Genomic DNA, 27537 nt, shown 5'->3' on the forward strand with positions numbered 1-27537 from the left:
GTCTTTACTTGAGACTTGACTTGGACTTGAGGAAAAAGACTTGAGACTTACTTGAGACTTGCAACACAGTGACTTGGTCACACCTCTGCTAAATAGCCCTTTATTTCAAGGATAATTTCCTTTACGCAAACTTCAGTACCAAAAAGGGTTGTGTCAGTACCGAAATGTGGCAAAAAGGTTGAAACAAAATGCTTTAGAAAAGCAAGAAATTATAAGCTAAACAGTATCAGCGTCAAACCAAAACGCTACCAACTGAATCCAGCACCACTGTTGTACTGTTAGCCGCTAATAGCTATGCGCCTTCTCACTCTCCTAATGTCCGAATAAATGACATTAAAAAGGGCCATTTTGTTTTAAATAGGTTCTTGCATCTCTGATTTATTAAAACACAGCGACATTAAAAGTATCTCTTTGTTTATTTCAGAGTTTAAGAGTTAGCTAGTAGCGCTAGTAGCGCTTAGCATGGCCCGTTTACGTGAACAGACTGTTTCTCCAACGGCCACATTAGCTTCACGCAAATCCATAAAATATGAGCATCTTCGCAGCAAAACCAAAATTTACCAGGAGTTTTTGGTCTGGTTTCTAATTAACTTTATAGAAATAAATACGAACTTGTTGTAAGTAAATAGCTTAATATTTGTGAAGAAGAACTAGTTCTTTTTCAGATTATTTCACATAACAAGACATTTTTCCGATGTTGTAAGTGAAATGATCTGCCAAAGGAAGTAGCGCCTTTTCATCAGTATTAATTAATTACTAAACAAGCTCCTATTTCTTGCTGAAAATCTATTATAAGTCAGTTTTGTATTATTTCAAGTGTTGTAGGATGTTTTACTAGAAACTAGACCAAAATATTTGTTAAGATTTTCTGTTTTTTGCTGTGTTTATCCGTTGAGCCTTTTGCTTAGTTCAAAATTTTATCCAACTGAAAATGCCAGGAGAGTCAATTGAAGTTGGTGACATATTTATTACTCATGACCTCTTAACAAAACCCTCATAAAAAACAGAGACTGTGTATTATAATGTTTTACTGACTTTTACAAAAACAAATATTGACATCAATGACAAGACGAATATTATTTGGTTTTTAAATAACTCCTAATGTCAGTTCCTTCTGAAGTCCAAATAACACGATTAATATTTCCTACAGCAGTTCGTTAACAGTAAAGAAAAGTATTAGAAAAGCTATTTGAAGAGACCAAACAGTCTTTTGTTACCTTATTAATGTCAGGTTTCCCTGTTTAGTCGATGGTCTGTCTTGGTCGGAACAAAAACTTGGGGGTTTTTCCCACCGCAGCACACATGCAGATACAGATGTACAGTACAGTGCCTCTCACTTTGGTTCTGTGGTATTCCTCTCAGGCATCTGCTAAAATACTTCTCATTTGTTCACACCATACAGTTGCAATGATTAAAACTGTGACCTGGTCATTTTACTGTCCATCTCCCTTCAGTGAGCCGCTCTTCTCTGTTTGTGTATTTCTGCAGCATCGATGACAGATGTGTGGACTGGTTAAGCTGTGCCACCTGGAAATTAATTTAGAAAAGTACATCAAGAAAGTAAGTCTGTTTTATATACCAACAGGAAAAATATATATATTGCACGAGGTTCACTGCAAAAACACAAAATATTACCAAATATGTTTGGTCTAGTTTGTAGTCCAAATATAGTGTTACACTTGAAATAAGACAAAACTAACTTCCAAGTAACTTTTCAGCAAGATATAGAAGCTTGTTTTAAGTAAATAATGCCTTAAAAGTTGGCGAAAAAAAGTACTGGTTACATTGGTAGAAGTTTTTTTTCACTCATTGGAAAAATTTCTTATATAAAAGATCAAATCTGCCAATGGAATTGGAACTTTTTATCAATATTAAAGGATTATTAACTTAAAATAAGCTCCTATATCGTATAACTTTAAGTTTAAGTGATTTCTAGACAAAAATACTTGGTAAAAGTTTGTGTTTTTGCAGTGTTTATGTCACAGGGGAGATTTTGGATGCATTGGTGAATAAACACTTATGTTCCTACCAGAACCTTCAGTTTGCGACCTGGCGCTCTTGATTTGCAGGTAGATGGTGTACGTATCATATGCAAACAGGAGACCAGCGAGCAAGCCGAACACCTGAGAAATACAGCAAAACAAGAACTTTATTAATATTAAAACAAAAGCTTAGGGTCTTGGGTTGTTTTTATTCTTGTTGATTTACTTGTTATCTGTATTTGCTTTTATTATTCATTTAATTAGATCAGCCCTGTTTCCTTTGAACTTTATTTCAGTCCGTTCAGTTATTTTAGTTTGATTATGTGTCGATTAAAATTAATGGCAAACTGTTTGAGTTTTTATTTTAAATTATTTACATCCCTTTCTCCTGTTACTTCTCTGTTCATGTCAGACTGCAAAATAAACACCATCAGACATTTTCAGACAAAAAACGAACTTCCCTTTTGGTTCATAGAAGGAGCCACCACGTGTTCAAATGGCCTAACACGAGCAAAACAGCTCAATTATTTCAGTTTTCATTTTAGGATCAATCATTCAGTCCCATACAGACTTATTTCCTGTGACAATATGGCTTAATTAACATAAACATTGTTTTTTGGTGTTTCTTACTATATATTCATAAGAAAGATTAAAGCAATGATGATTCTTTTTTCTATTTCATGCCCAAAAGAAAAGACGCTTTCCACAATTGCATTAATTTATTTTTATTGTCACGTTGTACACATGCTAAGCTTGAGCTAAAAACATTTGAGACATTTTATTCCTTGTTGCTCCTGTAAAATCTTGACCTCTGCCCTTTAGGTTTAAAGTATCTTTTGTGAATATTATTTTTGCCTGAGATACGCAGTGAGTAAGAACAAGTCGATACAAGATTTTGAATTGTGACCTTTTTCTACTTCTGTGCTTTTCCACACCATCCATTTATTAGCCTTTCGAACTGATATGAAGTTAATTTATTTTTTCCTCAGCCAAGCAGTTTACATCAGCTGTTGGCAAATTACAATTCTCCATTTTCTGCCTGGCGACGCAAAATGGCGACAACAAAAGTTGGGAGAAAACAACAGTTATTCTGCAATAATTGGTTATATGTTTTGAAAACGGTGTCTTCTGTTGAGCATTCATCACATGATCACAACACAATACTTTAACCTATTTTAATTCTACACCTAAAAATTGACCAAAATATATATATATATAAAAAATAAAACTAATAGAAACTAGCAAACAGACACCAAAAACTAAATAAAACTAACTAAATAAAACTAACAAAATGTTACAACAAAACTATAATGAAAAACCCAAAACTATTATGACCCTGGTGATAACATTCAGTTTACCACACTCTGATAAAACCTTTCAAAGTGAAGCTGTTTGAAAATAACTACAGTTGTTTTTGAAGTTGAACAGGAAGGAAATGTGGGATGTTATCAGATTCTCAGAATTAGTGAATTGTGACAAAGAGCTGCCGTGTATCAGGGTAAACAGAACATATTTTGTTCTGCATATCTCCCTAGAAACATGTCGCATGGTAAACGGCCGTCAGAAACAAACAGTAAAACCCAGAATCAGGAGTTTCAGAGCAGACATGAGACGAGCGAACTGACCCCGCCTGCGATGAGCGCTCCGTCCCCGGCTCCGCTGATGACGCAGACGAGCGACGTGATGAGGTAAACTAGAGTGCCAGTAAAGGCACGGATTAAGTCCTGCAGGAAAAAAATTTAAAAATCAGAACATAATGCACTGAGCGCCGCGCCGCTTTAAAATGCGTTTGCTCATGAAGAACTTACACTCCAGACCCAGCTGATGGCTGTAAACTGCTTGTCCAGGTCCATCATGAAGACACAGAAGAACACGATAGCAAAGCACATCTCGCAGACGGCAGCAGCAGTGTAGCCGCCATTCCGGGACGAAGCATAGCAGATAAGGATTATGAGACTGAGAACCTGTGAAAACAAGCAAAAAAAACAAAAAGAAAGCTCCTCAGTGAGACAGTGATTTAAAATTTAACCTTCTTCAAGCGTCTGATTTACAGTAATGGGTCGTTCCCTCAGCAATTTTCCGTTATGTAGAAAAAGTATGCACTCTTCTCAGATCAGCAAAATGCTGCCAGTACACACAAATCATAAAGTCAAACAGCCTGCAGCTCATTATAGGCCTGTTTTCTATAATGTGGCTCTCAATGTGAGGGCAAACGCGATCTCACATCCAAACAAATCCCACCGAGAATCTGCTGCATACAAACTAAAAGGCGACCTGTAATCGCCGCGACATGAAACATTTTGTGCAAATACATGTATCAACCTTTAAAAGAAAGAAACATCTGGGTATATCTGACTGCACTGAAACCCCCCACAATATCTTATCAGGTATTTTTGCTCTAGTTGCTACTGTAAATGTTAGTACACTTCAAATAAAAGAAAGCTTGCATTGAAGGTTCTTTTTCAAACCAACAACAAAACACTTGTATTTTCCTTCATACCAATGTGCTGGAGCTCTGCTGGGGTTACTAGGTAACAGTGGAGCTTTTCTGGGGTTACTAGGTAACGGCGGAACTCTGCTGGGGTTATTAGGTAACAGCGGAACTCTGCTGGGGTTGCTACGTAACGGTGGAGCTTCGCTGGGGTTACTAGGTAACGGTGGAGCTTTGCTGGGGTTACTAGGTAACAGCGGAACTCTGCTGGGGTTGCTAGGTAACGGTGGAGCTTTGCTGGGGTTACTAGGCGAGGTCCAGTGCCTGCTAATTTGTGACATTACATTTCAGAGGTTTATTTTCCAGATACTAAAAACATTAGCTTATACATAATTCCAAAGTCTGAACCAGAAGTGATCTGTGCCACCTTAATAAGAGAATGCATAACGGACCCATGGTTTTGAGACCAACGAAAACAAAATATGTGGACACTCTTGACCAACGATAAAAAAATTTAAAAACATTTTTTGAAAAAAAAAAAAAAAACTCAAAAAGGGCATTAGGGGCATCAAGGATAAAAGGGGCAGGAGCTCAAGCCCCTGGTGCGAGAGAAAGATCCATGAACAAAATGGCTGCTGTCGGGATGGACTCATATGAGACCGAGAAGGAAAATGTGGACAAGCTGCCTCCGATCTCATTTTGTGATATAGTTCACTACTTGGTGAACAAGAAGAGTGTTTACATCATGGAGGAGCTTCGCCTGAAATCTATGGACGTATTCAATCAATGTTTAAACGGATTTGTAAAGGACGTACGAGCTCTTTAATAACAAGGTTCCGGTTTTGGCAGAGTAAGCACACATAGGCTACATGTCCGTCTCAGCTAGCATATAAGCATTAGCTAAGCTAATTTTGCTAGTTCGGCAGTAAGTGCTACAGTAAATATCCCCGTAGAAGTGATATTTATTTTGGTATTACACAGAGGTGGGTAGAGTACTCAAAAATTGTAATCGAGTAATAGTTGTAATACTTACATAGTTCATAAGTTAGGAACGAAGCGAGAGCTGTAGCATGGGGGCTGTTTGTTGTTGTCATAGCAACTGGCTGCTAAGATGGCTGACAGTTACAAAGTTCACGGAGGTGTGACGGTGCATGAGAACTAAGTATTGCCAAAAAACGGGTGGATGTTTTTTAAATGCTTGGATTGTTTTTAGAAGCAGCCCCAAAGGGAAGTATAAAAACATGAAAAATGTAAACTCATGTTATTGAAGGATCAGTAAGTAGAGTTTAATGCCATTTAGAGGTAAAATTGCAGACTACAACAATAAAATGTCTTCAGCCCTCCAGCTATGACTAAAAGCTTGTCTTACAAATCGCACGGTTTTATTCTAAGGCACAGACAAGTTGGCCGACAGTGTCAAATCCCTGCAGTCTACATGATACAGGACTGACCGAAGTGAGCAGACACCAGGCTCACATCTGTCACTACTACCTCACATGCCGCCCACAGGCAGCCAGCCGGCAACTCAGAGGCATCAGAAGTTCATGTGTTTCAGCGACTGGCACAGGCTGCCTCTGTAGGGCAGCGAAGAGGCCGAGGCCAAACCGTAACGCACAAAAGGAGCTCTATTCAGGACAGAGCTGGCTGAAGAGGCCGTCATACAGAAAAACACCCACCATACCACACAGAGGACTCCCTGAGAACAAAACCAGCCTCTGAGTTGTTGACACCTTCATGTTGAGCTGCACAGACTGGGATCTGTCCGCAGCGTTTCAGGATCTCAGCCGGAGTACACTGGCATCAGTGTAATAATGAGCTGCTCGTTTTAAACTGACTGCAGCGAAATTATTGCAAACTTTTGGCTAATTATAGTGAGCCGCAACACGAGCCCCAAGAGCTCAGCCCATGCATGGTGCAGATACTAACCAAACAGCAACAGTTGCTATGGGAGCTGCCTTTATTTTGAAACACTTTTTTTCCCCAAGCACAAAGGAAAGTGGAAATAGTGAGAGTAAAACCATGAGGGAAGTTTTATTTCATCACTTTGAGCAAATTCTGACTTATTACACAACGTCTTATTTTCTAAATTCATAGAAATAAAACTAAACAGGCACCTTAAATTGCATGTATTGTCATATTTTAGAGGCAGAAAGCTTAAAATCTTGAAAGTATAAAAGATAAATGAATGTGAATTTGTTCTTGCTATTGATTTTCAAAGGGGTAAGTCATTGTTGAGCCACAAATGTCTCAAAGACTTTTACTCTCTACTTTGTTTTCTTAATAATCAAGTTTATAATGGTAATGTGATGAATTGATGCTGTAGCAGCAAGTACAGTATTTTAGACTGCAGCTGCTATGACATTTATCAAGAAAAAGATTTTGTGGATTTATAGATAGTTAGATGGAGCAGTAATTCATTTTTTAAAATATATTTGAGTTGAATAATTGAGTGTGGCTGAGACAATTAATCAGATTAATTGTGGTCAATCGATTATTCAAATAATCGTTAACTAATTTAGTAATTGATTAATCGTTAACAGGAGTACACAGACTCAAAATTAGGACATTTGCAGAAAGGACAACATAGTCAGAGCAGTAATTAAACTGCTCAGATCACCATGTAAATCCTCCTTTTAAAACCTCAAATTTGAACTGGACACTTTTCTGTTATCACTTTTCTCTTGGATGGACATTGTTTTAGTTACTGATGCCAAAGTTTGGCGTTTCAAAACACAATATCTGTGTTTTTTTCAGGCTTCATTTTAGCTTTTGGAAATAAATACAACTGTTATGAGCTACAAGTCTAAACAGACCTGGAAATGAAATGAATATACCCTTTAATAGTGATGTTATTAACGTTAAGGTTCAGATCTTCCAGTCCAGCTTATCTCTGCAGATTCAAACATGATGAAGAAACATGTGTCTCCCTTGCAGTGGGTGTGTGACTTGCACACTCACTGCAAGTCACACACATTAACTTGCACATTAACCTGCAAATGTAAACATGTTCCTACACAATCACCATGACTATGACAGGCAGAGAAGTCATTCCATATGAAATAAACGATGATTAGAGCTTCACATTTCCCAGTTTCACATCAGTATTCCCAGCAATTGATGCTATGAGGCCCATTTCCGTCCAAACTGAAACTCCCATAGTTAGCAGTAAAATATTCTCCTTCCTGTTTTTCTCCTGGGGGATTGAGGGAGCAGTAAATGTTTTCTAAACTATTTCAGAAATCCTGCCTGATGGAGGATTTCTCTGCCTGATGTCAATCCTTGAATGGAGCGGCAGCCGAGATCCGGGTTAAAAGCTTCGTGGATTCCTTGTTCCCGGGCCTAATCTTCACACCAGTCTGGAATTTCCATTACTATCTCATGAAAAAAACCAAAGAAAAACCCCCCCAAAAAACGGAGGGAAACTTTTACAGTGGGTGGAGCTCAGAGAGGCCGTCTTTAAAATTAGCTTGGTCCATTTGGGACAGCAGATCCTTTTTCCAGTGAGGCACAGACTGAAGGTTTTTCTTGCTTTTAAAAAACACAGTATTACATTTACTTGGCTTTAGGTGCTAGCTAACAGTAGAAGTTATTTTCTACTGTAAATAACTTCAGTTCACTAAATGATTTTCTAGTAAACCAATATCACAATGGCCTAAGGCATAAGCAGAGTTTGCAGCTGCTGAATATTCTCCTAATTCACACAGGACAGTTTGTCCATCACACATGCTAATTTAATCTAAACTTAATTTGAAGCCATTTTAATTTCAAATTGTGTCTCAGATGGAAAAAACGATACAAGGAAATCTTAACATTTTGTAAATGAATGAGCGGATATTAGTCATTATCAATGATTGTTTGTGAACACAACATTAAAGGTGACCTATGATGCTTCCTTGAACTGGTTAGGATAGGCCTAAGGACAATACAAAGCAAAAAATTATTCTGAGAAAATGAGATTTTAGTCAACAAGAATATAGTAAGTTGTTTCTGGATGGTAAGTTGACAACAAAACACTTTTCTTTTCCAGCAGCTATCGTACAGAGCACAAAGCGGTAAAACCAGCTGACCAAATGTGCTGGAACTCAGCTTAGGTTGCTAGGTAACATGGCTGGACTTGGCTTTGGTTGCTAGGTAACGGGCAGGGCTTCACTGCGGTTGCTAGGTGAGGGGCAGCATCTGCTGATTTGTGACATTACATTCAGAAGATTTTTGGAATGGTTCATTTTCCAGACATTAATGGAGATGGTGCCTTGTCATGCATGAAGATGATTTTGCTACTGAAGGTTCGGCTCTTCTTTATGACCCATGAAAGAAAGTGAACAGTCAAAGTCCATATACTTTGCTGAGGTCATTTTCACACCTTCAGGGACTCTGAAGGGGCCGACCAATGATTCTCTCCCCATAACATAAGACTCCACCGAACCAGCAAGTGTGTTTAAATATATAAAGAAGTTACGGTAATCTCAACAACAGTAAATACAGAACCTACGCAAATAATGGAGGCCAAAGAGACTCACACCACTATGAAATGCAAACAAACGCATTCATGCAACAATAAAGTAAAAAAAAAAAAAAAAGGTTAAGAACAGAAATAAAACAAAGTTCCCTAACAGGAAGTGGCTGCATTTAGCCATGACTACAGATTTCTTTTCAGGTGTTGCTTGAGTTGTTCCATTATCACTGTTGTGGTTACGAATCTGCAAGTTCGTAACCACAAACTGATGTGCAAAGACATAATTTGCTTAAAGGTTTGTGATGTGCATTGCTTATTTGTACTGTAGCTAACACATGGAATGGCATCAAGTATATTAAGGTTTTATAAAGTTACAACAGTCATTTTTATCTTGTTTATCCCAGTTTAGCATTAGTTTAATGAGTTGCTTCTACACACTGCCAGTCAGCTGGATCAAAGGAGGAAGGTAAACTTTTTCCTTGCCCAAATTTGGTCACACTTTCACCCTATTTCTGTATAAACATGTCACTCTTATTAATGTGAAGCTGTTTTAAAACTACAGCTGGCTAGAAACAAGACGCCCAACAAATAACAAGCTAATCTGTTTCTCCACGAAGAGCTGACAGAAAAAAATTATATTCTGTACAAGAAGTGCAATAAAACTACGGCTGAACTTGTTTGCTTGAATGTAGTAATAGAGAACTGCTGCTGTTGGAACAATTATAATTTTGTTTTAATCAATAAAAACAATTACATTGTCGTTTTATCCCATAATGAAACCAGTACAATCACATCCCACAGCATGACTGTGCCACCACCAGGACGACTGTGTGCTCAGAGTTGACTTTCTCTTACACATAAACTGCAAAAACAGAATTTAACAAAGTATTTTATCTAGTTTTAAATGCAAATATCTTAGTAAACTTGAAATAAGACCAAACTAGTAACTTCTCATACAGATTTAGCTTTTTTAAAGTAAATAATTCTTTAATCATGGCTTGTTAATGAAAAACTAAGTTCCTTTAAATCAAGGATAAAACACCTCCAGTTTAGAGTTGCTTTGAACTTGAAATAAATGGAAAATTGACCAACATATTTGATGTGTTTTGATGATTTTTGACAAAAAGTGATGTTTGTTACTGATTTCTCAATTGGTGACTGTATGTGATGTTTAGCTGAAATGTGCTATATAAATAAACTTTATTAATTTTTTAATATAGATTTAAAAAGTACTAGTTCCAGATGACCATGGAAAATGTCTTGTTACATGTGAAATAATCTGACAGTAGAACCAATACAATATAAACGAGTTATTGACTCAAATCGACCTCCTATATCTTACCAGTCTGCTAAGACATTTACAGTAGAAACTAAACCAAAACTACTTTATAACAAATTGTGTTTTTGCAGTGTACAGTTCCAACATTTTGCTATTATTTGACCCTTTGAAGAATCTGGATTAATGTAATGAGCTACAACAATATTTAATTTCCCTTTGGGATTAATAAAGTACTTTCGAACTGAATTTTCCTTGAGGCCTCAGTATTTAGCTCTTTAGTGTGAAATGTGCCTGTAACAGGTGGAAACCCGTCATTCCTGTCCCTCAGCCTTCAACTCCCCCACAAACCACATGCATTCCTAAACCCTAACTTCCGTCATTCACATCAATATGATCTGCTTCTCCATCAGCCTGAAAATCAGTACCAACATTAACTCATAATAACCCATTAAATATTAATTGGTTGCATCAGCCACACGTGATTTGTAAAAACGCAGCACAGCCAGCTTTATGAGCTCAAGAGTCACTTTGTTTCCACTGTAAACTCACTATTTCTGCAGCGAGGATGGTGCCTTTCGGGGTCCGCACGTAACTTTGCAGCTTCTGCACGACACTCGCAGAGGAGCTCTCGGTTATATCAGCTGCCATCCTGGGAGAAAAGGTAACGTAGAGGCCTTGAAGTAGCTTCCCTTTAGTAAAAGAGCGAGTTTGGATGAGCAAAAGTTTTCCTTAGGTGAGATATTTCAGGAAAGAAGCAGTTCCCCCAGTGTGGTTGAGTGCAGCTTTCGTGTAAGCAGGTGGAGAGAAGAAAGCAGTCTGGTGAAAAAGTCTCTGAGAAATAAACTGAGTGTTAGAGCAGGGCGGGGCCAGCGGACTGTATGCAGGGGCGTTGGTGTTTCCCCTGGGTATGGAGCTCCGCTCATGGCAACATGCTACCACATTGTGTTAGAGCCAGATTATGCAGCCTGGTGACATGGGAGAAAGAAAAATTAAAAACTGTGGACACAAGTTGTTTTTTTTCTTCTTCTATGTCACTAGATGTGATTAGTACTGAAGAGGATATTTAAAAATAATAATTCTGACCTGTTTTTCCTCACAGTTTTTATTTTTTTCCCTCAAAATTTTTACTTTGATCTTAGAATTATGATTTTTATTCTGAATTGTAACTTTTTCTGCAAAATTATTTACTTTAATGTCAGAAGTCTGTTTTTCTCAACATTTTTACTTTTTTAAAATCAGAATTCTGACTTTAATCTCAGAATTCCTTTTTCTCAAAGTTCTACTTTTTCTTAGAATTCTAACATTTTTATTAGAATTTTGACTTTTTTCTCAGAATTCTGACTTTTTCTCAGAATTTTGAATTTTTTTCTCAGAATTTTGAATTTTTTCTCAGCATTTTTGACTTTTTTCAGAATTCTGGCTTTAATTTCAGAATTCCTTTCTTCTCAAAATTCTTTTTTTTCCCCCTTCTGAATTCTGACTTCATCTTTCTGAGACCAAAAGTTTCAGGTAAGAATTCTGAGTTTAAAATCAAAATTCCCAGGAAAAGGAAAAAAGTCAGCGATGATGTCTTGACAAAAGTCAACACATCAACACACAATTCATAAAAAATGTTTGCGATGCTGTGAGCTCTAGCAGAGCTCTGCACATCGTCAAAAAAAAACAAACCATCATCCTCCAACCTTCCTGTCATCTTCTTTGACGTTTCCGCCAGTAGATTTATTTTTGTAAATTTGATTTGCACAATTCCATGGTTAATGGAAATACAGCTGCAGTCAGACTCAGGGCTGAAATGGATCCAGTTCTAAGCCAAATATACCAAAGGTAGTCAACATGAATGGGGATTACGCTACAGTGTACAGATAGTTTGAAAAGTCAAAAAGAAGAGTTGCAAAGCCTTTTTGGCATTGAGACAACAAAATATAACCAATGATACAAGTAAAAAAGATTCTGGGGCCTAACAATGTTTTAGTAAATACTAAAAGTACGATTGACAACACAGTGCCTATTGTTTTGAACAAATACAGACAAAAAGTGTCTGTCAGGAACTTCCCCTTTTAAAACAGCATAAGCCAGAATAAAACCAGAAACAGAAAGTGTGTTTCGTTTCAGTGCAATTCAAATCAGCGTTTAGGTGCAGAAATGCTTCGCTGGTTCAGTATGTTTATTTTCAATAAGAGGAAATTTCTCTGCTGGAGGCAAATAAGACTGAGCTGATTTTTAATTCATTCATTTTTATCCGTTTGTGCTTATAGTTCATAGGTAAAAGCATGAAATCCACAGCATTTAAACTGGTCAAAAGGTCATAATTGTGTGAATTTATCTAGATTGATGACAGCTGTGTTGAAAAACAAAACATGTGATCTAACTAAAAAAAACTTTCGTAGAAAGAAGAAGTCTTACTTTAACATAAGTTAATCTGGTGCATTTTTGGTTAAAATATGTTTGTCCTTCATCCAGTAAAGTTAGGTAGAGATTGTACTTGAGTAAGAGCAGCGATACTTCATACTCAGAAAGAAAAAGGAAGCAAATTAACTCATAAAAGTCCAATTTCTCCTAAAAGTTACTTGATAAATGCAACAGAGTAAATTTAATTAACTACTACTTACATCTGCATCTGTGTTTTATCCAATAATCACCTCTAAATTTTGTAATCTGAAAAGCTTAATGCACACATCTTTTTATAATTGTTTTAGCTAAATTGGTATAAGAAAAGTTGTTCTTCCCATTTAAATAAAAATCACCTACATAATAGATGTAAACATCAAAATTTGTAATGTAGGTTGTGTGTGTGTTTGTATTGGTCACAGTTTAATGTGCACTACATAGTGAATATATGCTAGATATATGAATTTTAAAAAGATTACAAAAAAAGAAAGAAAAAAGAACATGTCCAGTTTGGATTTTATCAGCTTTACAAATGTGCTTAAAACTTTGTCAATATTCCGCTAAAGTCGAAATTATAAGTTCACAACTGTGGAGTTTCCATTAAATAAGAGACGCAATTAAAATCACATGTGAATACGTTTGTTCACTCAAAAAGTCCTTAAAAAACATGCCGCTCACGATTCTCCAACGACTTCCTGTCATCATCTTCTTCGTGGAAGAAGATGACAACATCCGGTTGTTAATCACGTGACTCGCGTGATGCGGAAGAACTTTTTCTATTGCAGTTTTGTGAAATAAACCAGTTTCGATACGGCCAAAAAAGCCCATTATCCTTTCGCCAAAACGTTTCATCGACTAAAGAGAGTTTTTATTTAAGATTGGTGTTTTCCATTAAGCAAATTTATTTTTGAAATGTTAAATTGCGCAGTTATATGGTGATTAAAAACGCAGCTTCTGCGCTACCAGGGGCGGATCTACGCGGAGGTGAAACGGGGCAACTACCATCCCGTATTCACATTAAACATTATTTTTTTTACATCAAATAAGTGGAAATAAAAATGTCTCAACAGTCATCCAGAGACAATAAGCACAATTAATTCTTCAACAGAATAATTTCAAGTTGTTGTGTGGCACGACTAGGATTTTTAGAGATCTAATAAACCTTTGTTTACGTTTTATTCTGTGTTGAAGTGATTAAAATGACAAAAGCACCATAAAAGAACAAAACAAACAAACGCAACTCTGTCTTAGGACTTTCTGAATCACAAAGAAGGCGATCGAGAAAAGGACAAGATTTTTTTTTCTATTTTTGACAAAAGGAAATAAATGCCATCCAAACAAATACACAGAAACTCTTACTACACCATCTCATTTCACAATTTCCATACTGACAACCAGTGATGGCATAGTTACTTTGAAAAAGTAACTTTAATCGGATTACTGATTACTCCTTGAAAAAGTAACTCAGTTAGATTACTGACTACTTGATTTGGAAAGTAACCAAGTTACATTAAAAGTAACTTTTTTAGTTACTTTCAGCAGCTGTTAACAACAACGCTGTGAAAATGACATTGATCTTTGCCAAAACTTAATTGTGAGCTATTTTATAATGGTAACATCAACAATGTGTCTCCACATATAAGGTTGAACTGAAGGGGAGATTTTTTAATGGTTACAGTACAAAAAAAAAAAACGTTAGTAATTTGTGCATGTCTTTGTGTGGTCCACTATTGTCTGGAAAACTCTAAGAAGGATTTTAAACCCAGGCCTCCAGGTTGTGCGTTACGGCCCTGCGTTTGGTGTCACAGCGCTCAGAGCTCCTCCTGCGGCTCCACAGTTCAGATGGCTGCTGCACAGATTTGTGACACTTATCTTAATATTAATAATTATAATGGCGTTTAGTTGCACAACTTTACGGACTCGTTCATTCGTGGCTGTTGTCACGTTTATTGCGCTGTTCAGATTAGTCTCGATGTTTCCAGTGATCTGGATAGGTCGACGTAATTCACAGGTAATATATATTTTTATAGTCTTTTGTACCTTACACTGCTAGAGGATATAATGCACCATATTCTGGACCATTATCCAGGTCATACTATGGTCAAAAATGCACAACTGCATTGAAAGTGCTATTTAAATTGGTCTTATGTAAAACTGAACACAAAATTTTGGGTTTTCTATTAGCTTCAATCCATAATCATAATAAATACCAGAAATAACTAAAAATATCCCACTTTGTGTAATAAATATGTATAAATGTGTCAACCTTTTTGAGTTGAATTACAAAAATGCATCATGTGTTTATTAGCATTGAAATTGAAATTTATTGAACACACTTTTAAAGAATAGTCACAAAAAATATATACTATCTAATTATATAATAATTACTTTATTTGTTATGTCTAAATAAAAGGCTTACTTTGCACACAAGCATATGCTGTTTTATGAATTTTTCTATTTGATTTTTATTTACTGTATGCTTAAAACTGTTTACAAAATTAGGGAATAATAAAAATAGTGATAATAAATCCTGTAGATACATCTATTAATTTATAACCTCCATCTTGGTCTCTGGTGATAGACGTTTCCATACCAATTCATTTGATTTCATAGTGACTCCATCACTGTAAATATATCCTTTGAATTAAATTTTGAAAAAAGATCAAATTATTCCACAAAGAAATCTGGAAAAAAAAGTCAGTTTGGGAAAAGTTAATATCATCATCATGCTTTTAAAAAGCCTCGGAAGCAGTTTGGTGAAGGCTGGCATGATCCCAAAAAGGGGATTATCATTCAGGGCTTTAAAAATAACAGGAATGCAATTGAAAGGTTCTAAATAAAGGAAGGGATTTTAATAATAATAAAAAAAAACATAAAACAATGTAATCTCAGAATGAATCATGGGGGCAGCATGGATGCACTCTGTAAAAAAAGAAAATCAGATGAGATTAGAGATCCTTAGTGAACACTGGCCTCCATGAACTGAGATCCTCACTGGGATCCATGTGAGATCATTTGTTTTTATCCATTATACCAACAACAGGGGTTACAAAAACTCCTGAGTTGATTCTGGGTGATTTTCAGAGGTGAGCAGATGTAGCCTTCCGTGTTTGGTTGTTTGTCACCTAGTGCGATACAAAATGAAACTCTCTCACAAAGTGACTTTGGGGCCCAACAGCTCCACCAGCATTCCTCAGAATTCTCTATTTTTCTTATTTCATTTTTTTTAGATGTGATCGTATAGTTTAAACAATAAAACAGTTAACAATTCCTCCAAAACAAAACATTCTTATTCCATGAATCAAACAGTAAAATAACAGACAACTGCCATAATAGTTCACAGTTTCAACATTAACAAAACATTTAAATATATATATATATATTCATAAATTTATACTTTGAACTCACCTAGTGCGATACAAATTGAAACAATGTGACTCTGACAGCACGCAAGTGGCCCAGCAGCTGAAAAACAAAAGACATAATTAGCGTCATGACTAAGCGGTCAGCCACAACCACCAACTGGCGCACGTTTTCCAGCCCAAAACACGAGAAAACTTTACAAATTATATTTGTAAATGTTAAATGATCTCACAGTATTTCGTTAATTGTTGAACTAGAAAAATATGACCCTAAGTAAAAGAAAAATAGCGAAGAGCTGCGCCTCTCGCACCTCCACCAGCGCTCCTCAGAATCCCGGCGGGGGAAGCGGAGAGAGCGCCTGAAGGACCCGTTGTATGCAGTCACTCATCACACCACTAGGTGTCTCCAAACACACGGATCAAAAATCTCATTATAAATACATACTATTATTATTACTTTGGGTAAAATTCACATTTACATACATACACACACACTTTTTTCTCTGTTACACAGAGTACCCAAAAATTTGACTCAAGTAAGAGTAACACTACTTCAACATATTTTTACTTAAGCAAAAAAAATTTAAATGTCACATATTTGATCATCAGTTACTGATTGGCTCCATCTAGCGGCAATAAGAACAACAACTTAAAATCCACAGCCAACAATCAAATGAAAGAAACTCAGGAAAAAAGATAGAAATGCTAATACTCTTTGTTGTAATGACGGTTTATTTCTCAAAGCAAACAATAATCTGAATATAAAGAGACAAACTGCACATTGTTAGAAAAAAAACATTAGAATGACAAGATTCTCCTCCAAAAACAAATTTCTAATCTTCTGTCTCTTTTTAGGAGAACAGGGACACTACGAAAAAATCTCGAGAAAGATGGCTTCCCATGTTTAAAAAATGTGTTACAGATGTAAGAAAAAATCATAACCTGAGCAAGAATAAAAAGATGAGCGAAAACGAGGGAGGACGACATAATCTGTGTGGTATCGATCAACTGAGGAGGAGTCAATATCAAATATACAAAAATCAGAAATATGTTCTCAAACCCAAACCAAAAGAACAGTATTGACAAATAACCACAGAACCCATCAATTGTTTAGGACTCAGAAATCCATAAAGGAAAAAGGATGGAAGTACAACTACATGAAATGAAACTGAAAATTGATTAGGTTTTTTCAAAGGTTTAGTTAAAAGGTTATGAGCCGTTAATGTCCTCCCTGCAGTAGATAACTTCCAGATTATTCACTTTGATAAAATAGAGATTGGAAGATGAATATTTGTAGGAATAATGTTTTAAATTATGTTCTGAGTAATATAGCATCAGATATGGAGGTTGCTGTAAAATCTGGGATTCAAACTTTGTTTTTATTGCTTCTGTTTGCTTCATACAAATAAAAATGGGAAATTTCCAGCGTTCCAGTCCTGTAAGGTTAAGCTGTATGTATTGAGGCAACAGCGCCCTCTGGAGTGACAATATCGCAAGTTTTAATCAGTTGCATTCTTCCCTTTGCATCCGTTTGGCCTTTTTATGGATAATTGTCTGGGAATCAATGTTTTTTTGGTGTCTGATTGTGTTTTCCTGAGACATGAAGTCCTAAAATGCAAGCTGTCCTTTGCTAGTGCTAATCCCAAATAATAATACTTTTATCTACAAATCATATATTGCTGATAGCCAATTAAGCCTGTCACAAATAAGCAATAAATCAATTAATCGCATGAGTTTGATAATTCCCATTTGCATGATTGATTGTTTTTTGTGCCTCTATCTCTTTCTACTAAAAAGTGGATGAAAAAAAGTCTCCAGTATGGTTAACTGGTCTAAATAGCCCTTTATTTCAAGGATAATTTCCTTTACGCAAACTTCAGTACCAAAAAGGGTTGTGTCAGTACCGAAATGTGGCGAAAAGGTTGAAACAAAATGCTTTAGAAAAGCAAGAGATTATAAGCTAAACAGTATCAGCGCCAAACCAAAACGCTACCAACTGAATCCAGCACCACTGTTGTACTGTTAGCCGCTAATAGCTATGCGCCTTCTGACTCTCCTAATGTCCGAATAAATGACATTAAAAAGGGCCATTTTGTTTTAAATAGGTTCTTGCATCTCTGATTTATTAAAACACAGCGACATTAAAAGTATCTCTTTGTTTATTTCAGAGTTTAAGAGTTAGCTAGTAGCGCTAGTAGCGCTTAGCATGGCCCGTTTACGTGAACAGACTGTTTCTCCAACGGCCACATTAGCTTGACGCAAATCCATAAAATATGAGCATCTTCGCAGCAAAACCAAAATCTTACCAGGAGTTTTTGGTCTGGTTTCTAATTAACTTTATAGAAATAAATACGAACTTGTTGTAAGTAAATAGCTTAATATTTGTGAAGAAGAACTAGTTCTTTTTCAGATTATTTCACATAACAAGACATTTTTCCGATGTTGTAAGTGAAATGATCTGCCAAAGGAAGTAGCGCCTTTTCATCAGTATTAATTAATTACTAAACAAGCTCCTATTTCTTGCTGAAAATCTATTATAAGTCAGTTTTGTATTATTTCAAGTGTTGTAGGATGTTTTACTAGAAACTAGACCAAAATATTTGTTAAGATTTTCTGTTTTTTGCTGTGTTTATCCGTTGAGCCTTTTGCTTAGTTCAAAATTTTATCCAACTGAAAATGCCAGGAGAGTCAATTTAAGTTAGTGACATATTTATTACTCATGACCTCTTAACAAAACCCTCATAAAAAAATAGAGACTGTGTATTATAATGTTTTACTGACTTTTACAAAAACAAATATTGACATCAATGACAAGATGAATATTATCTGTTTTTAAATAACTCCTAATGCATCAGTTACTTCCGATGTCCAAATAACACAATTAATATTTCCTACAGCAGTTCGTTAACAGTAAAGAAAAGTATTAGAAAAGCTATTTGAAGAGACCAAACAGTCTTTTGTTACCTTATTAATGTCAGGTTTCCCTGTTTAGTCGATGGTCTGTCTTGGTCGGAACAAAAACTTGGGGGTTTTTCCCACCGCAGCACACATGCAGATACAGATGTACAGTACAGTGCCTCTCACTTTGGTTCTGTGGTATTCCTCTCAGGCATCTGCTAAAATACTTCTCATTTGTTCACACCATACAGTTGCAATGATTAAAACTGTGACCTGGTCATTTTACTGTCCATCTCCCTTCAGTGAGCCGCTCTTCTCTGTTTTTGTATTTCTGCAGCATCGATGACAGATGTGTGGACTGGTTAAGCTGTGCCACCTGGAAATTAATTTAGAAAAGTACATCAAGAAAGTAAGTCTGTTTTATATACCAACAGGAAAAATATATATATTGCACGAGGTTCACTGCAAAAACACAAAATATTACCAAATATGTTTGGTCTAGTTTGTAGTCCAAATATAGTGTTACACTTGAAATAAGACAAAACTAACTTCCAAGTAACTTTTCAGCAAGATATACAGTAGAAGCTTGTTTTAAGTAAATAATACCTTAAAAGTTGGCGAAAAAAAGTACTGGTTACATTGGTAGAATTTTTTTTCACTCATTGGAAAAATTTCTTATATAAAAGATCAAATCTGCCAATGGAACTGGAACTTTTTATCAATATTAAAGGATTATTAACTTAAAATAAGCTCCTATATCGTATAACTTTAAGTTTAAGTGATTTCTAGACAAAAATACTTGGTAAAAGTTTGTGTTTTTGCAGTGTTTATGTCACAGGGGAGATTTTGGATGCATTGGTGAATAAACACTTATGTTCCTACCAGAACCTTCAGTTTGCGACCTGGCGCTCTTGATTTGCAGGTAGATGGTGTACGTATCATATGCAAACAGGAGACCAGCGAGCAAGCCGAACACCTGGGAAATACAGCAAAACAAGAACTTTATTAATATTAAAACAAAAGCTTAGGGTCTTGGGTTGTTTTTATTCTTGTTGATTTACTTGTTATCTGTATTTGCTTTTATTATTCATTTAATTAGATCAGCCCTGTTTCCTTTGAACTTTAGTTCAGTCCGTTCAGTTATTTTAGTTTGATTATGTGTCGATTAAAATTAATGGCAAACTGTTTGAGTTTTTATTTTAAATTATTTACATCCCTTTCTTCTGCTACTTCTCTGTTCATGTCAGACTGCAAAATAAACACCATCAGACATTTTCAGACAAAAAACGAACTTCCCTTTTGGTTCATAGAAGGAGCCACCACGTGTTCAAATGGCCTAACACGAGCAAAACAGCTCAATTATTTCAGTTTTCATTTTAGGATCAATCATTCAGTCCCATACAGACTTATTTCCTGTGACAATATGGCTTAATTAACATAAACATTTTTTTTTTTCAAAATTAAAGATGCTTTCCACAATTGCATTAATTTATTTTTATTGTCATGTTGTACACATGCAAAGCTGCAACTTAGATGTTCTGTCGCAACCTGGTCGGATGCAGATGGTTGTGACCTCGTGTTGCGACCCAGCCAGGGATTCACAGCACAGAGGAAGGATGTGGGTAAGAAAAGGGAAACTCACTTTATGTTGAAATCCAAAAGCAAAAATATCTGAATGCAGTACTGCTACAAAGCTCATGTTAGACTAAAAACATTTGAGACATTTTATTCCTCGTTGCTCCTGTGAAATCTTGACCTCTGCCCTTTAGGTTCAAAGTATCTTTTGTGAATATTATTTTTGCCTGGGATACGCAGTGAGTAAGAACAAGTCGAGACAAGATTTTGAATTCTGACCTTTTTCTACTTCTGTGCTTTTCCACACCTTTCCCACTATACCAGGGGCGTCAAAAGTGTGGCTCGGGGGCCATTAGCAGCCCTTGGAATAATTTTGTGTGGACCCCTGACCACAAATGATGTACTTTTAAAATAATTTTTGAAGAGGGACGTTTTCATTTACTAATTTAAATATCTTCTTAAATGGAAACAGTTAGGTACGGAAAGTATTTTCTGTTATTAGCCATGTTTTTTGGCCTTCATTTTAATCACAAATGCTCGGTGACTATTTACTGAAAAACAGACTGATTTAGCTAAATATGGCCGGGGTTTTGAACAAAGAGCCAACAAAAACATTCAACCCATTCAACGCCTTTCCGATGTAACAGAAAACGTCTGAGGCCCCTTTATGGAACTACAATAATTTCTTCTTTTCCATTTTGTTTCAGTAAACTAATGAATATTTAGTTTATTGTTTGGCATTTAAAATAAAGAGAAAGTAATTCACAATAAAATTATTTTATGACTTTTATTCCAGGGAGAAGAAAACATCCGAGGTTTGGCATGTGGTTCAAAATGTTTTGACTATATGCCATGGTCTGCACTCTACTCTTGAAGATGTGCAAACAAAGGTTATGACAGTTAACTTAAACTAACAAAATAAAAAAAGTCAAATTGAGAAAACATTTTCATTAACTGAAATAAATAAAAACAGTAATTAATAGCAAAAAACTGTAACTAAATGTAACAATATTGTGCATTTATAAAACTAAAACATGCTGAAATTATAGATATTACATCCTTCACTTTCTTGTTAATGAATCCATTTATTAGACTTTCGAACTGATATGAAGTTAATTTATTTTTTCCTCAGCCATCCAGTTTACATCAGCTGTTGGCAAATTACAATTCTCCATTTTCTGCCTGGCGACGCAAAATGGCGACAACAAAAGTTGGGAGAAAACAACAGTTATTCTGCAATAATTGGTTATATTTTTTAAAAATGGTGTCTTCTGTTGAGCATTCATTACATGATCACAACACAATACTTTAACCTATTTTAATTCTACACCTAAAAATCGACCAAAATATGAAAAAATAAATAAAACTAACAAATAGAAGCTAGCAAACAGACGCTAAAAACTAAATAAAACTAACAAAATGTTACAACAAAACTATAATGAAAAACCCAAAACTATTATGACCCTGGTGATAACATTCAGTTTACCACACTCTGATAAAACCTTTCAAAGTGAAGCTGTTTGAAAATAACTACAGTTGTTTTTGAAGTTGAACAGGAAGGAAATGTGGGATGTTATCAGATTCTCAGAATTAGTGAATTGTGACAAAGAGCTGCCGTGTATCAGGGTAAACAGAACATATTTTCTTCTGCATATCTCCCTAGAAACATGTCGCATGGTAAACGGCCGTCAGAAACAGTAAAACCCAGAATCAGGAGTTTCAGAGCAGACATGAGACGAGCGAACTGACCCCGCCTGCGATGAGCGCTCCGTCCCCGGCTCCGCTGATGACGCAGACGAGCGACGTGATGAGGTAAACTAGAGTGCCAGTAAAGGCACGGATTAAGTCCTGCAGGAAAAAATTTTTTAAAAATCAGAACATAATGCACTGAGCGCCGCGCCGCTTTAAAATGCGTTTGCTCATGAAGAACTTACACTCCAGACCCAGCTGATGGCTGTAAACTGCTTGTCCAGGTCCATCATGAAGACACAGAAGAACACGATAGCAAAGCACATCTCGCAGACGGCAGGAACAGTGTAGCCGCCATACCAGGACGAAGCATAGCAGATAAGGATTATGAGACTGAGAACCTGTGAAAACAGGCAAAAAAACAAAAAGAAAGCTCCTCAGTGAGACAGTGATTTAAAATTTAACCTTCTTCAAGTGTCTGGAACAAGCAGACAGATTTACAGTAATGGGCCGTTCCCTCAGCAATTTTCCGTTATGTAGAAAAAAAGGGCAAACGTAATCACACATCCAAACAAATCCCACCAAGAATCTGCTGCATAAAAACTAAAAGACGACCTATAATCGCTGCGACATTAAATATTTTGTGTAAATATCAACCTTTAAAAGAAAGAAACATCTGGGTATATCTGACTGCACTGAAAACCCCCCACAATATCTTATCAGGTATTTTTGCTCTAGTTTCTACTGAAAATGTTAGTACACTTCAAATAAAAGAGCTAATTTACAAGTAACTTTTCAACAAGATATGATCTTATTTTAAATCAGTAATTCCTTAATTTCCTTAATGTTGATGAAAAAGTACTCGTCCCACTGGGAGATTAAATTTCACTAGGAGATAATCTGCCAGTTGATTATATAAATTATTATATTTAGCTAAATATTATTGCTGATGGGGCACAAGCAGGCCTTCTGACATACAGATAAAAAAATAGAAAAAAATATATATATTTTTTGAAAAACAAAAAGAAAAAAACCCTCAAAAAGGGCATTAGGGGCATCAAGGATAAAAGGGGCAGGAGCTCAAGCCCCTGGTGCGAGAGAAAGATCCATGAACAAAATGGCTGCTGTCGGGATGGACTCATATGAGACCGAGAAGGAAAATGTGGACAAGCTGCCTCCGATCTCATTTTGTGATATAGTTCACTACTTGGTGAACAAGAAGAGTGTTTACATCATGGAGGAGCTTCGCCTGAAATCTATGGACGTATTCAATCAATGTTTAAACGGATTTGTAAAGGACGTACGAGCTCTTTAATAACAAGGTTCCGGTTCTGGCAGAGTAAGCACACATAGGCTACATGTCCGTCTCAGCTAGCATATAAGCATTAGCTAAGCTAATTTTGCTAGTTCGGCAGTAAGTGCTACAGTAAATATCCCTGTAGAAGTGATATTTATTTTGGTATTACACAGAGGTGGGTAGAGTACTCAAAAATTGTAATCGAGTAATAGTTGTAATACTTACATAGTTCATAAGTTAGGAACGAAGCGAGAGCTGTAGCATGGGGGCTGTTTGTTGTTGTCATAGCAACTGGCTGCTAAAATGGCTGACAGTTACAAAGTTCACGGAGGTGTGACGGTGCATGAGAACTAAGTATTGCCAAAAAACGGGTGGATGTTTTTTAAATGCTTGGATTGTTTTTAGAAGCAGCCCCAAAGGGAAGTATAAAAACATGAAAAATGTAAACTCATGTTATTGAAGGATCAGTAAGTAGAGTTTAATGCCATTTAGAGGTAAAATTGCAGACTACAACAATAAAATGTCTTCAGCCCTCCAGCTATGACTAAATGTTTTTCTCTAAATTTCTTTTTCCAATTTATCAGAATAATCAATATAATAATCAATTAGTAAAATAATTAGTCGCCATCTTAAAGGAGAGTATTTTAGCTTTCCTTTCATGCATCGCCTCAGTATCTTTAGTGTCATAAAACATGAACTACTTTGGTAACAGCTGTTTGGAAAAATATAAATACAGGCACAAACCCATCAAAGTAACAATGCTGATCAGAAATGGAGCACAAATTACATCTACGCCAACAATTTTTTTTATTAGAATTTTGTATTTTAAGTTTTGTGAACAATTTTATATAGATCAGGTTCACTACAGAGAATTTTTAAAATGTCTCCGTAGCGTACCGGTTTGTTGAGTCTCCAAACTGCTCAGATCACCATGCAAATCCTCATTTTAAAACCTCAAATTTGAACTGGACACTTTTCTGTTATCACTTTTCTCTTGGATGGACATTGTTTTAGTTACTGATGCCAAAGTTTGGCGTTTCAAAACACAATATCTGTGTTTTTTTCAGGCTTCATTTTAGCTTTTGGAAATAAATACAACTGTTATGAGCTACAAGTCTAAACAGACCTGGAAATGAAATGAATATACCCTTTAATAGTGATGTTATTAACGTTAAGGTTCAGATCTTCCATTCCAGCTTATCTCTGCAGATTCAAACATGATGAAGAAACATGTGACTCCCTTGCAGTGGGTGTCTGACTTGCACACTCACTGCAAGTCACACACATTAACTTGCACATTAACCTGCAAATGTAAACATGTTCCTACACAATCACCATGACTATGACAGGCAGAGAAGTCATTCCATATGAAATAAACGATGATTAGAGCTTCACATTTCCCAGTTTCACATCAGTATTCCCAGCAATTGATGCTATGAGGCCCATTTCCGTCCAAACTGAAACTCCCATAGTTAGCAGTAAAATATTCTCCTTCCTGTTTTTCTCCTGGGGGATTGAGGGAGCAGTAAATGTTTTCTAAACTATTTCAGAAATCCTGCCTGATGGAGGATTTCTCTGCCTGATGTCAATCCTTGAATGGAGCGGCAGCCGAGATCCGGGTTAAAAGCTTCGTGGATTCCTTGTTCCCGGGCCTAATCTTCACACCAGTCTGGAATTTCCATTACTATCTCATGAAAAAACAACAAAACAGAACAAAAAAACCGGAGGGTAACTTTTACAGTGGGTGGAGCTCAGAGAGGCCGTCTTTAAAATGAGCTTGTTCCATTTGGGACAGCAGATCCTTTTTCCAGTGAGGCACAGACTGCTTTAGGTGCTAGCTAACAGTAGAAGTTATTTTCTACTGTAAATAACTTCAGTCATTTTCTAGTAAACCAATATTAAAATGGCCTAAGGCAGGGGTCGGCAACCAATGGCTCCGGAGCCACGTGTGGCTCTTTCATCCTTCTGTTGTGGCTCCCAGTTACTTTGGGAAATAGAATATTTTATTAAAATTAAATCATTAAAAAATTATAAATACCTTTGCAGAACACATAATTAAACACAACAAAAGACATTTTATTTTACGAATTATTCTTGGTTTTGTTTTTGGTTAAAATATCTTAGTACACTTGAAATAAGTCAAAACTAACTTGAAGTAACTTTTCAGCTAAATATAGGAGCTTGTTTTAAGTCGATAAATCTTTAATATAGATTTAAAAAGTACTAGTTCCAGATGACCATGGAAAATGTCTTGTTACATGTGAAATAATCTGACAGTAGAACCAATACAATATAAACGAGTTATTGACTCAAATCGACCTCCTATATCTTACCAGTCTGCTAAGACATTTACAGTAGAAACTAAACCAAAACTACTTTATAACAAATTGTGTTTTTGCAGTGTACAGTTCCAACATTTTGCTATTATTTGACCCTTTGAAGAATCTGGATTAATGTAATGAGCTACAACAATATTTAATTTCCCTTTGGGATTAATAAAGTACTTTCGAACTGAATTTTCCTTGAGGCCTCAGTATTTAGCTCTTTAGTGTGAAATGTGCCTGTAACAGGTGGAAACCCGTCATTCCTGTCCCTCAGCCTTCAACTCCCCCACAAACCACATGCATTCCTAAACCCTAACTTCCGTCATTCACATCAATATGATCTGCTTCTCCATCAGCCTGAAAATCAGTACCAACATTAACTCATAATAACCCATTAAATATTAATTGGTTGCATCAGCCACACGTGATTTGTAAAAACGCAGCACAGCCAGCTTTATGAGCTCAAGAGTCACTTTGTTTCCACTGTAAACTCACTATTTCTGCAGCGAGGATGGTGCCTTTCGGGGTCCGCACGTAACTTTGCAGCTTCTGCACGACACTCGCAGAGGAGCTCTCGGTTATATCAGCTGCCATCCTGGGAGAAAAGGTAACGTAGAGGCCTTGAAGTAGCTTCCCTTTAGTAAAAGAGCGAGTTTGGATGAGCAAAAGTTTTCCTTAGGTGAGATATTTCAGGAAAGAAGCAGTTCCCCCAGTGTGGTTGAGTGCAGCTTTCGTGTAAGCAGGTGGAGAGAAGAAAGCAGTCTGGTGAAAAAGTCTCTGAGAAATAAACTGAGTGTTAGAGCAGGGCGGGGCCAGCGGACTGTATGCAGGGGCGTTGGTGTTTCCCCTGGGTATGGAGCTCCGCTCATGGCAACATGCTACCACATTGTGTTAGAGCCAGATTATGCAGCCTGGTGACATGGGAGAAAGAAAAATTAAAAACTGTGGACACAAGTTGTTTTTTTTCTTCTTCTATGTCACTAGATGTGATTAGTACTGAAGAGGATATTTAAAAATAATAATTCTGACCTGTTTTTCCTCACAGTTTTTATTTTTTTCCCTCAAAATTTTTACTTTGATCTTAGAATTATGATTTTTATTCTGAATTGTAACTTTTTCTGCAAAATTATTTACTTTAATGTCAGAAGTCTGTTTTTCTCAACATTTTTACTTTTTTAAAATCAGAATTCTGACTTTAATCTCAGAATTCCTTTTTCTCAAAGTTCTACTTTTTCTTAGAATTCTAACATTTTTATTAGAATTTTGACTTTTTTCTCAGAATTCTGACTTTTTCTCAGAATTTTGAATTTTTTTCTCAGAATTTTGAATTTTTTCTCAGCATTTTTGACTTTTTTCAGAATTCTGGCTTTAATTTCAGAATTCCTTTCTTCTCAAAATTCTTTTTTTTCCCCCTTCTGAATTCTGACTTCATCTTTCTGAGACCAAAAGTTTCAGGTAAGAATTCTGAGTTTAAAATCAAAATTCCCAGGAAAAGGAAAAAAGTCAGCGATGATGTCTTGACAAAAGTCAACACATCAACACACAATTCATAAAAAATGTTTGCGATGCTGTGAGCTCTAGCAGAGCTCTGCACATCGTCAAAAAAAAACAAACCATCATCCTCCAACCTTCCTGTCATCTTCTTTGACGTTTCCGCCAGTAGATTTATTTTTGTAAATTTGATTTGCACAATTCCATGGTTAATGGAAATACAGCTGCAGTCAGACTCAGGGCTGAAATGGATCCAGTTCTAAGCCAAATATACCAAAGGTAGTCAACATGAATGGGGATTACGCTACAGTGTACAGATAGTTTGAAAAGTCAAAAAGAAGAGTTGCAAAGCCTTTTTGGCATTGAGA

General features: G+C 36.2%; 2 protein-coding genes and 2 long non-coding RNA genes across 4 annotated transcripts; 1 reads left to right on the top strand and 3 right to left on the bottom strand.

Annotated features, from left to right (window-relative positions):
- Positions 1–947: 947 nt before the first annotated feature.
- Positions 948–11023, bottom strand: plp2b (proteolipid protein 2b). The gene is made up of 5 exons (XM_028011751.1): positions 10695–11023; positions 3791–3946; positions 3608–3706; positions 2030–2123; positions 948–1527 (listed from the first exon to the last, which is right to left on the bottom strand). Exons 1-5 carry the CDS (start codon positions 10791–10793, stop codon positions 1514–1516), a joined length of 462 nt encoding a protein of 153 aa, XP_027867552.1. The 5' UTR covers positions 10794–11023; the 3' UTR covers positions 948–1513.
- Positions 11024–14464: 3441 nt separating this feature from the next.
- On the bottom strand, positions 14465–15935 carry LOC114141258 (uncharacterized). Its single transcript, XR_003594805.1, has 2 exons — positions 15568–15935; positions 14465–15455 (listed from the first exon to the last, which is right to left on the bottom strand). It is a non-coding gene; the product is annotated as an uncharacterized LOC114141258 (long non-coding RNA).
- A 1265-nt stretch (positions 15936–17200) lies between these two features.
- Positions 17201–26501, bottom strand: LOC114141256 (proteolipid protein 2-like). The gene is made up of 5 exons (XM_028011750.1): positions 26174–26501; positions 22303–22458; positions 22118–22216; positions 19676–19769; positions 17201–19169 (listed from the first exon to the last, which is right to left on the bottom strand). The coding sequence occupies exons 1-5, from the start codon at positions 26270–26272 to the stop codon at positions 19156–19158; spliced, it is 462 nt and encodes a 153-aa protein (XP_027867551.1). The 5' UTR covers positions 26273–26501; the 3' UTR covers positions 17201–19155.
- On the top strand, positions 19131–22207 carry LOC114141259 (uncharacterized). Its single transcript, XR_003594806.1, has 3 exons — positions 19131–19202; positions 20316–20415; positions 22032–22207. It is a non-coding gene; the product is annotated as an uncharacterized LOC114141259 (long non-coding RNA).
- Positions 26502–27537: the final 1036 nt, after the last annotated feature.

The sequence above is a fragment of the Xiphophorus couchianus genome, chromosome 24, assembly GCF_001444195.1.
Source record: "Xiphophorus couchianus chromosome 24, X_couchianus-1.0, whole genome shotgun sequence".
Taxonomy (NCBI): domain Eukaryota; kingdom Metazoa; phylum Chordata; class Actinopteri; order Cyprinodontiformes; family Poeciliidae; genus Xiphophorus; species Xiphophorus couchianus.

Bases quoted from the DNA above. Each gene is read 5' to 3' on its own strand.
- plp2b (XM_028011751.1), bottom strand. From the start codon at position 10,793: ATGGCAGCTGATATAACCGAGAGCTCCTCTGCGAGTGTCGTGCAGAAG. The intron at 3,707-3,790 runs GTAAGTTCTTCA...TTTTTCCTGCAG, and splicing joins CCATCAGCTGGGTCTGGAGT to GACTTAATCCGTGCCTTTAC. The intron at 2,124-3,607 runs GTCAGTTCGCTC...TGTATTTCTCAG, and splicing joins GAGCGCTCATCGCAGGCGGG to GTGTTCGGCTTGCTCGCTGG.
- LOC114141256 (XM_028011750.1), bottom strand. From the start codon at position 26,272: ATGGCAGCTGATATAACCGAGAGCTCCTCTGCGAGTGTCGTGCAGAAG. The intron at 22,459-26,173 runs GTGAGTTTACAG...CTGTTTTCACAG, and splicing joins CCATCCTCGCTGCAGAAATA to GTTCTCAGTCTCATAATCCT. The intron at 22,217-22,302 runs GTAAGTTCTTCA...TTTTTCCTGCAG, and splicing joins CCATCAGCTGGGTCTGGAGT to GACTTAATCCGTGCCTTTAC.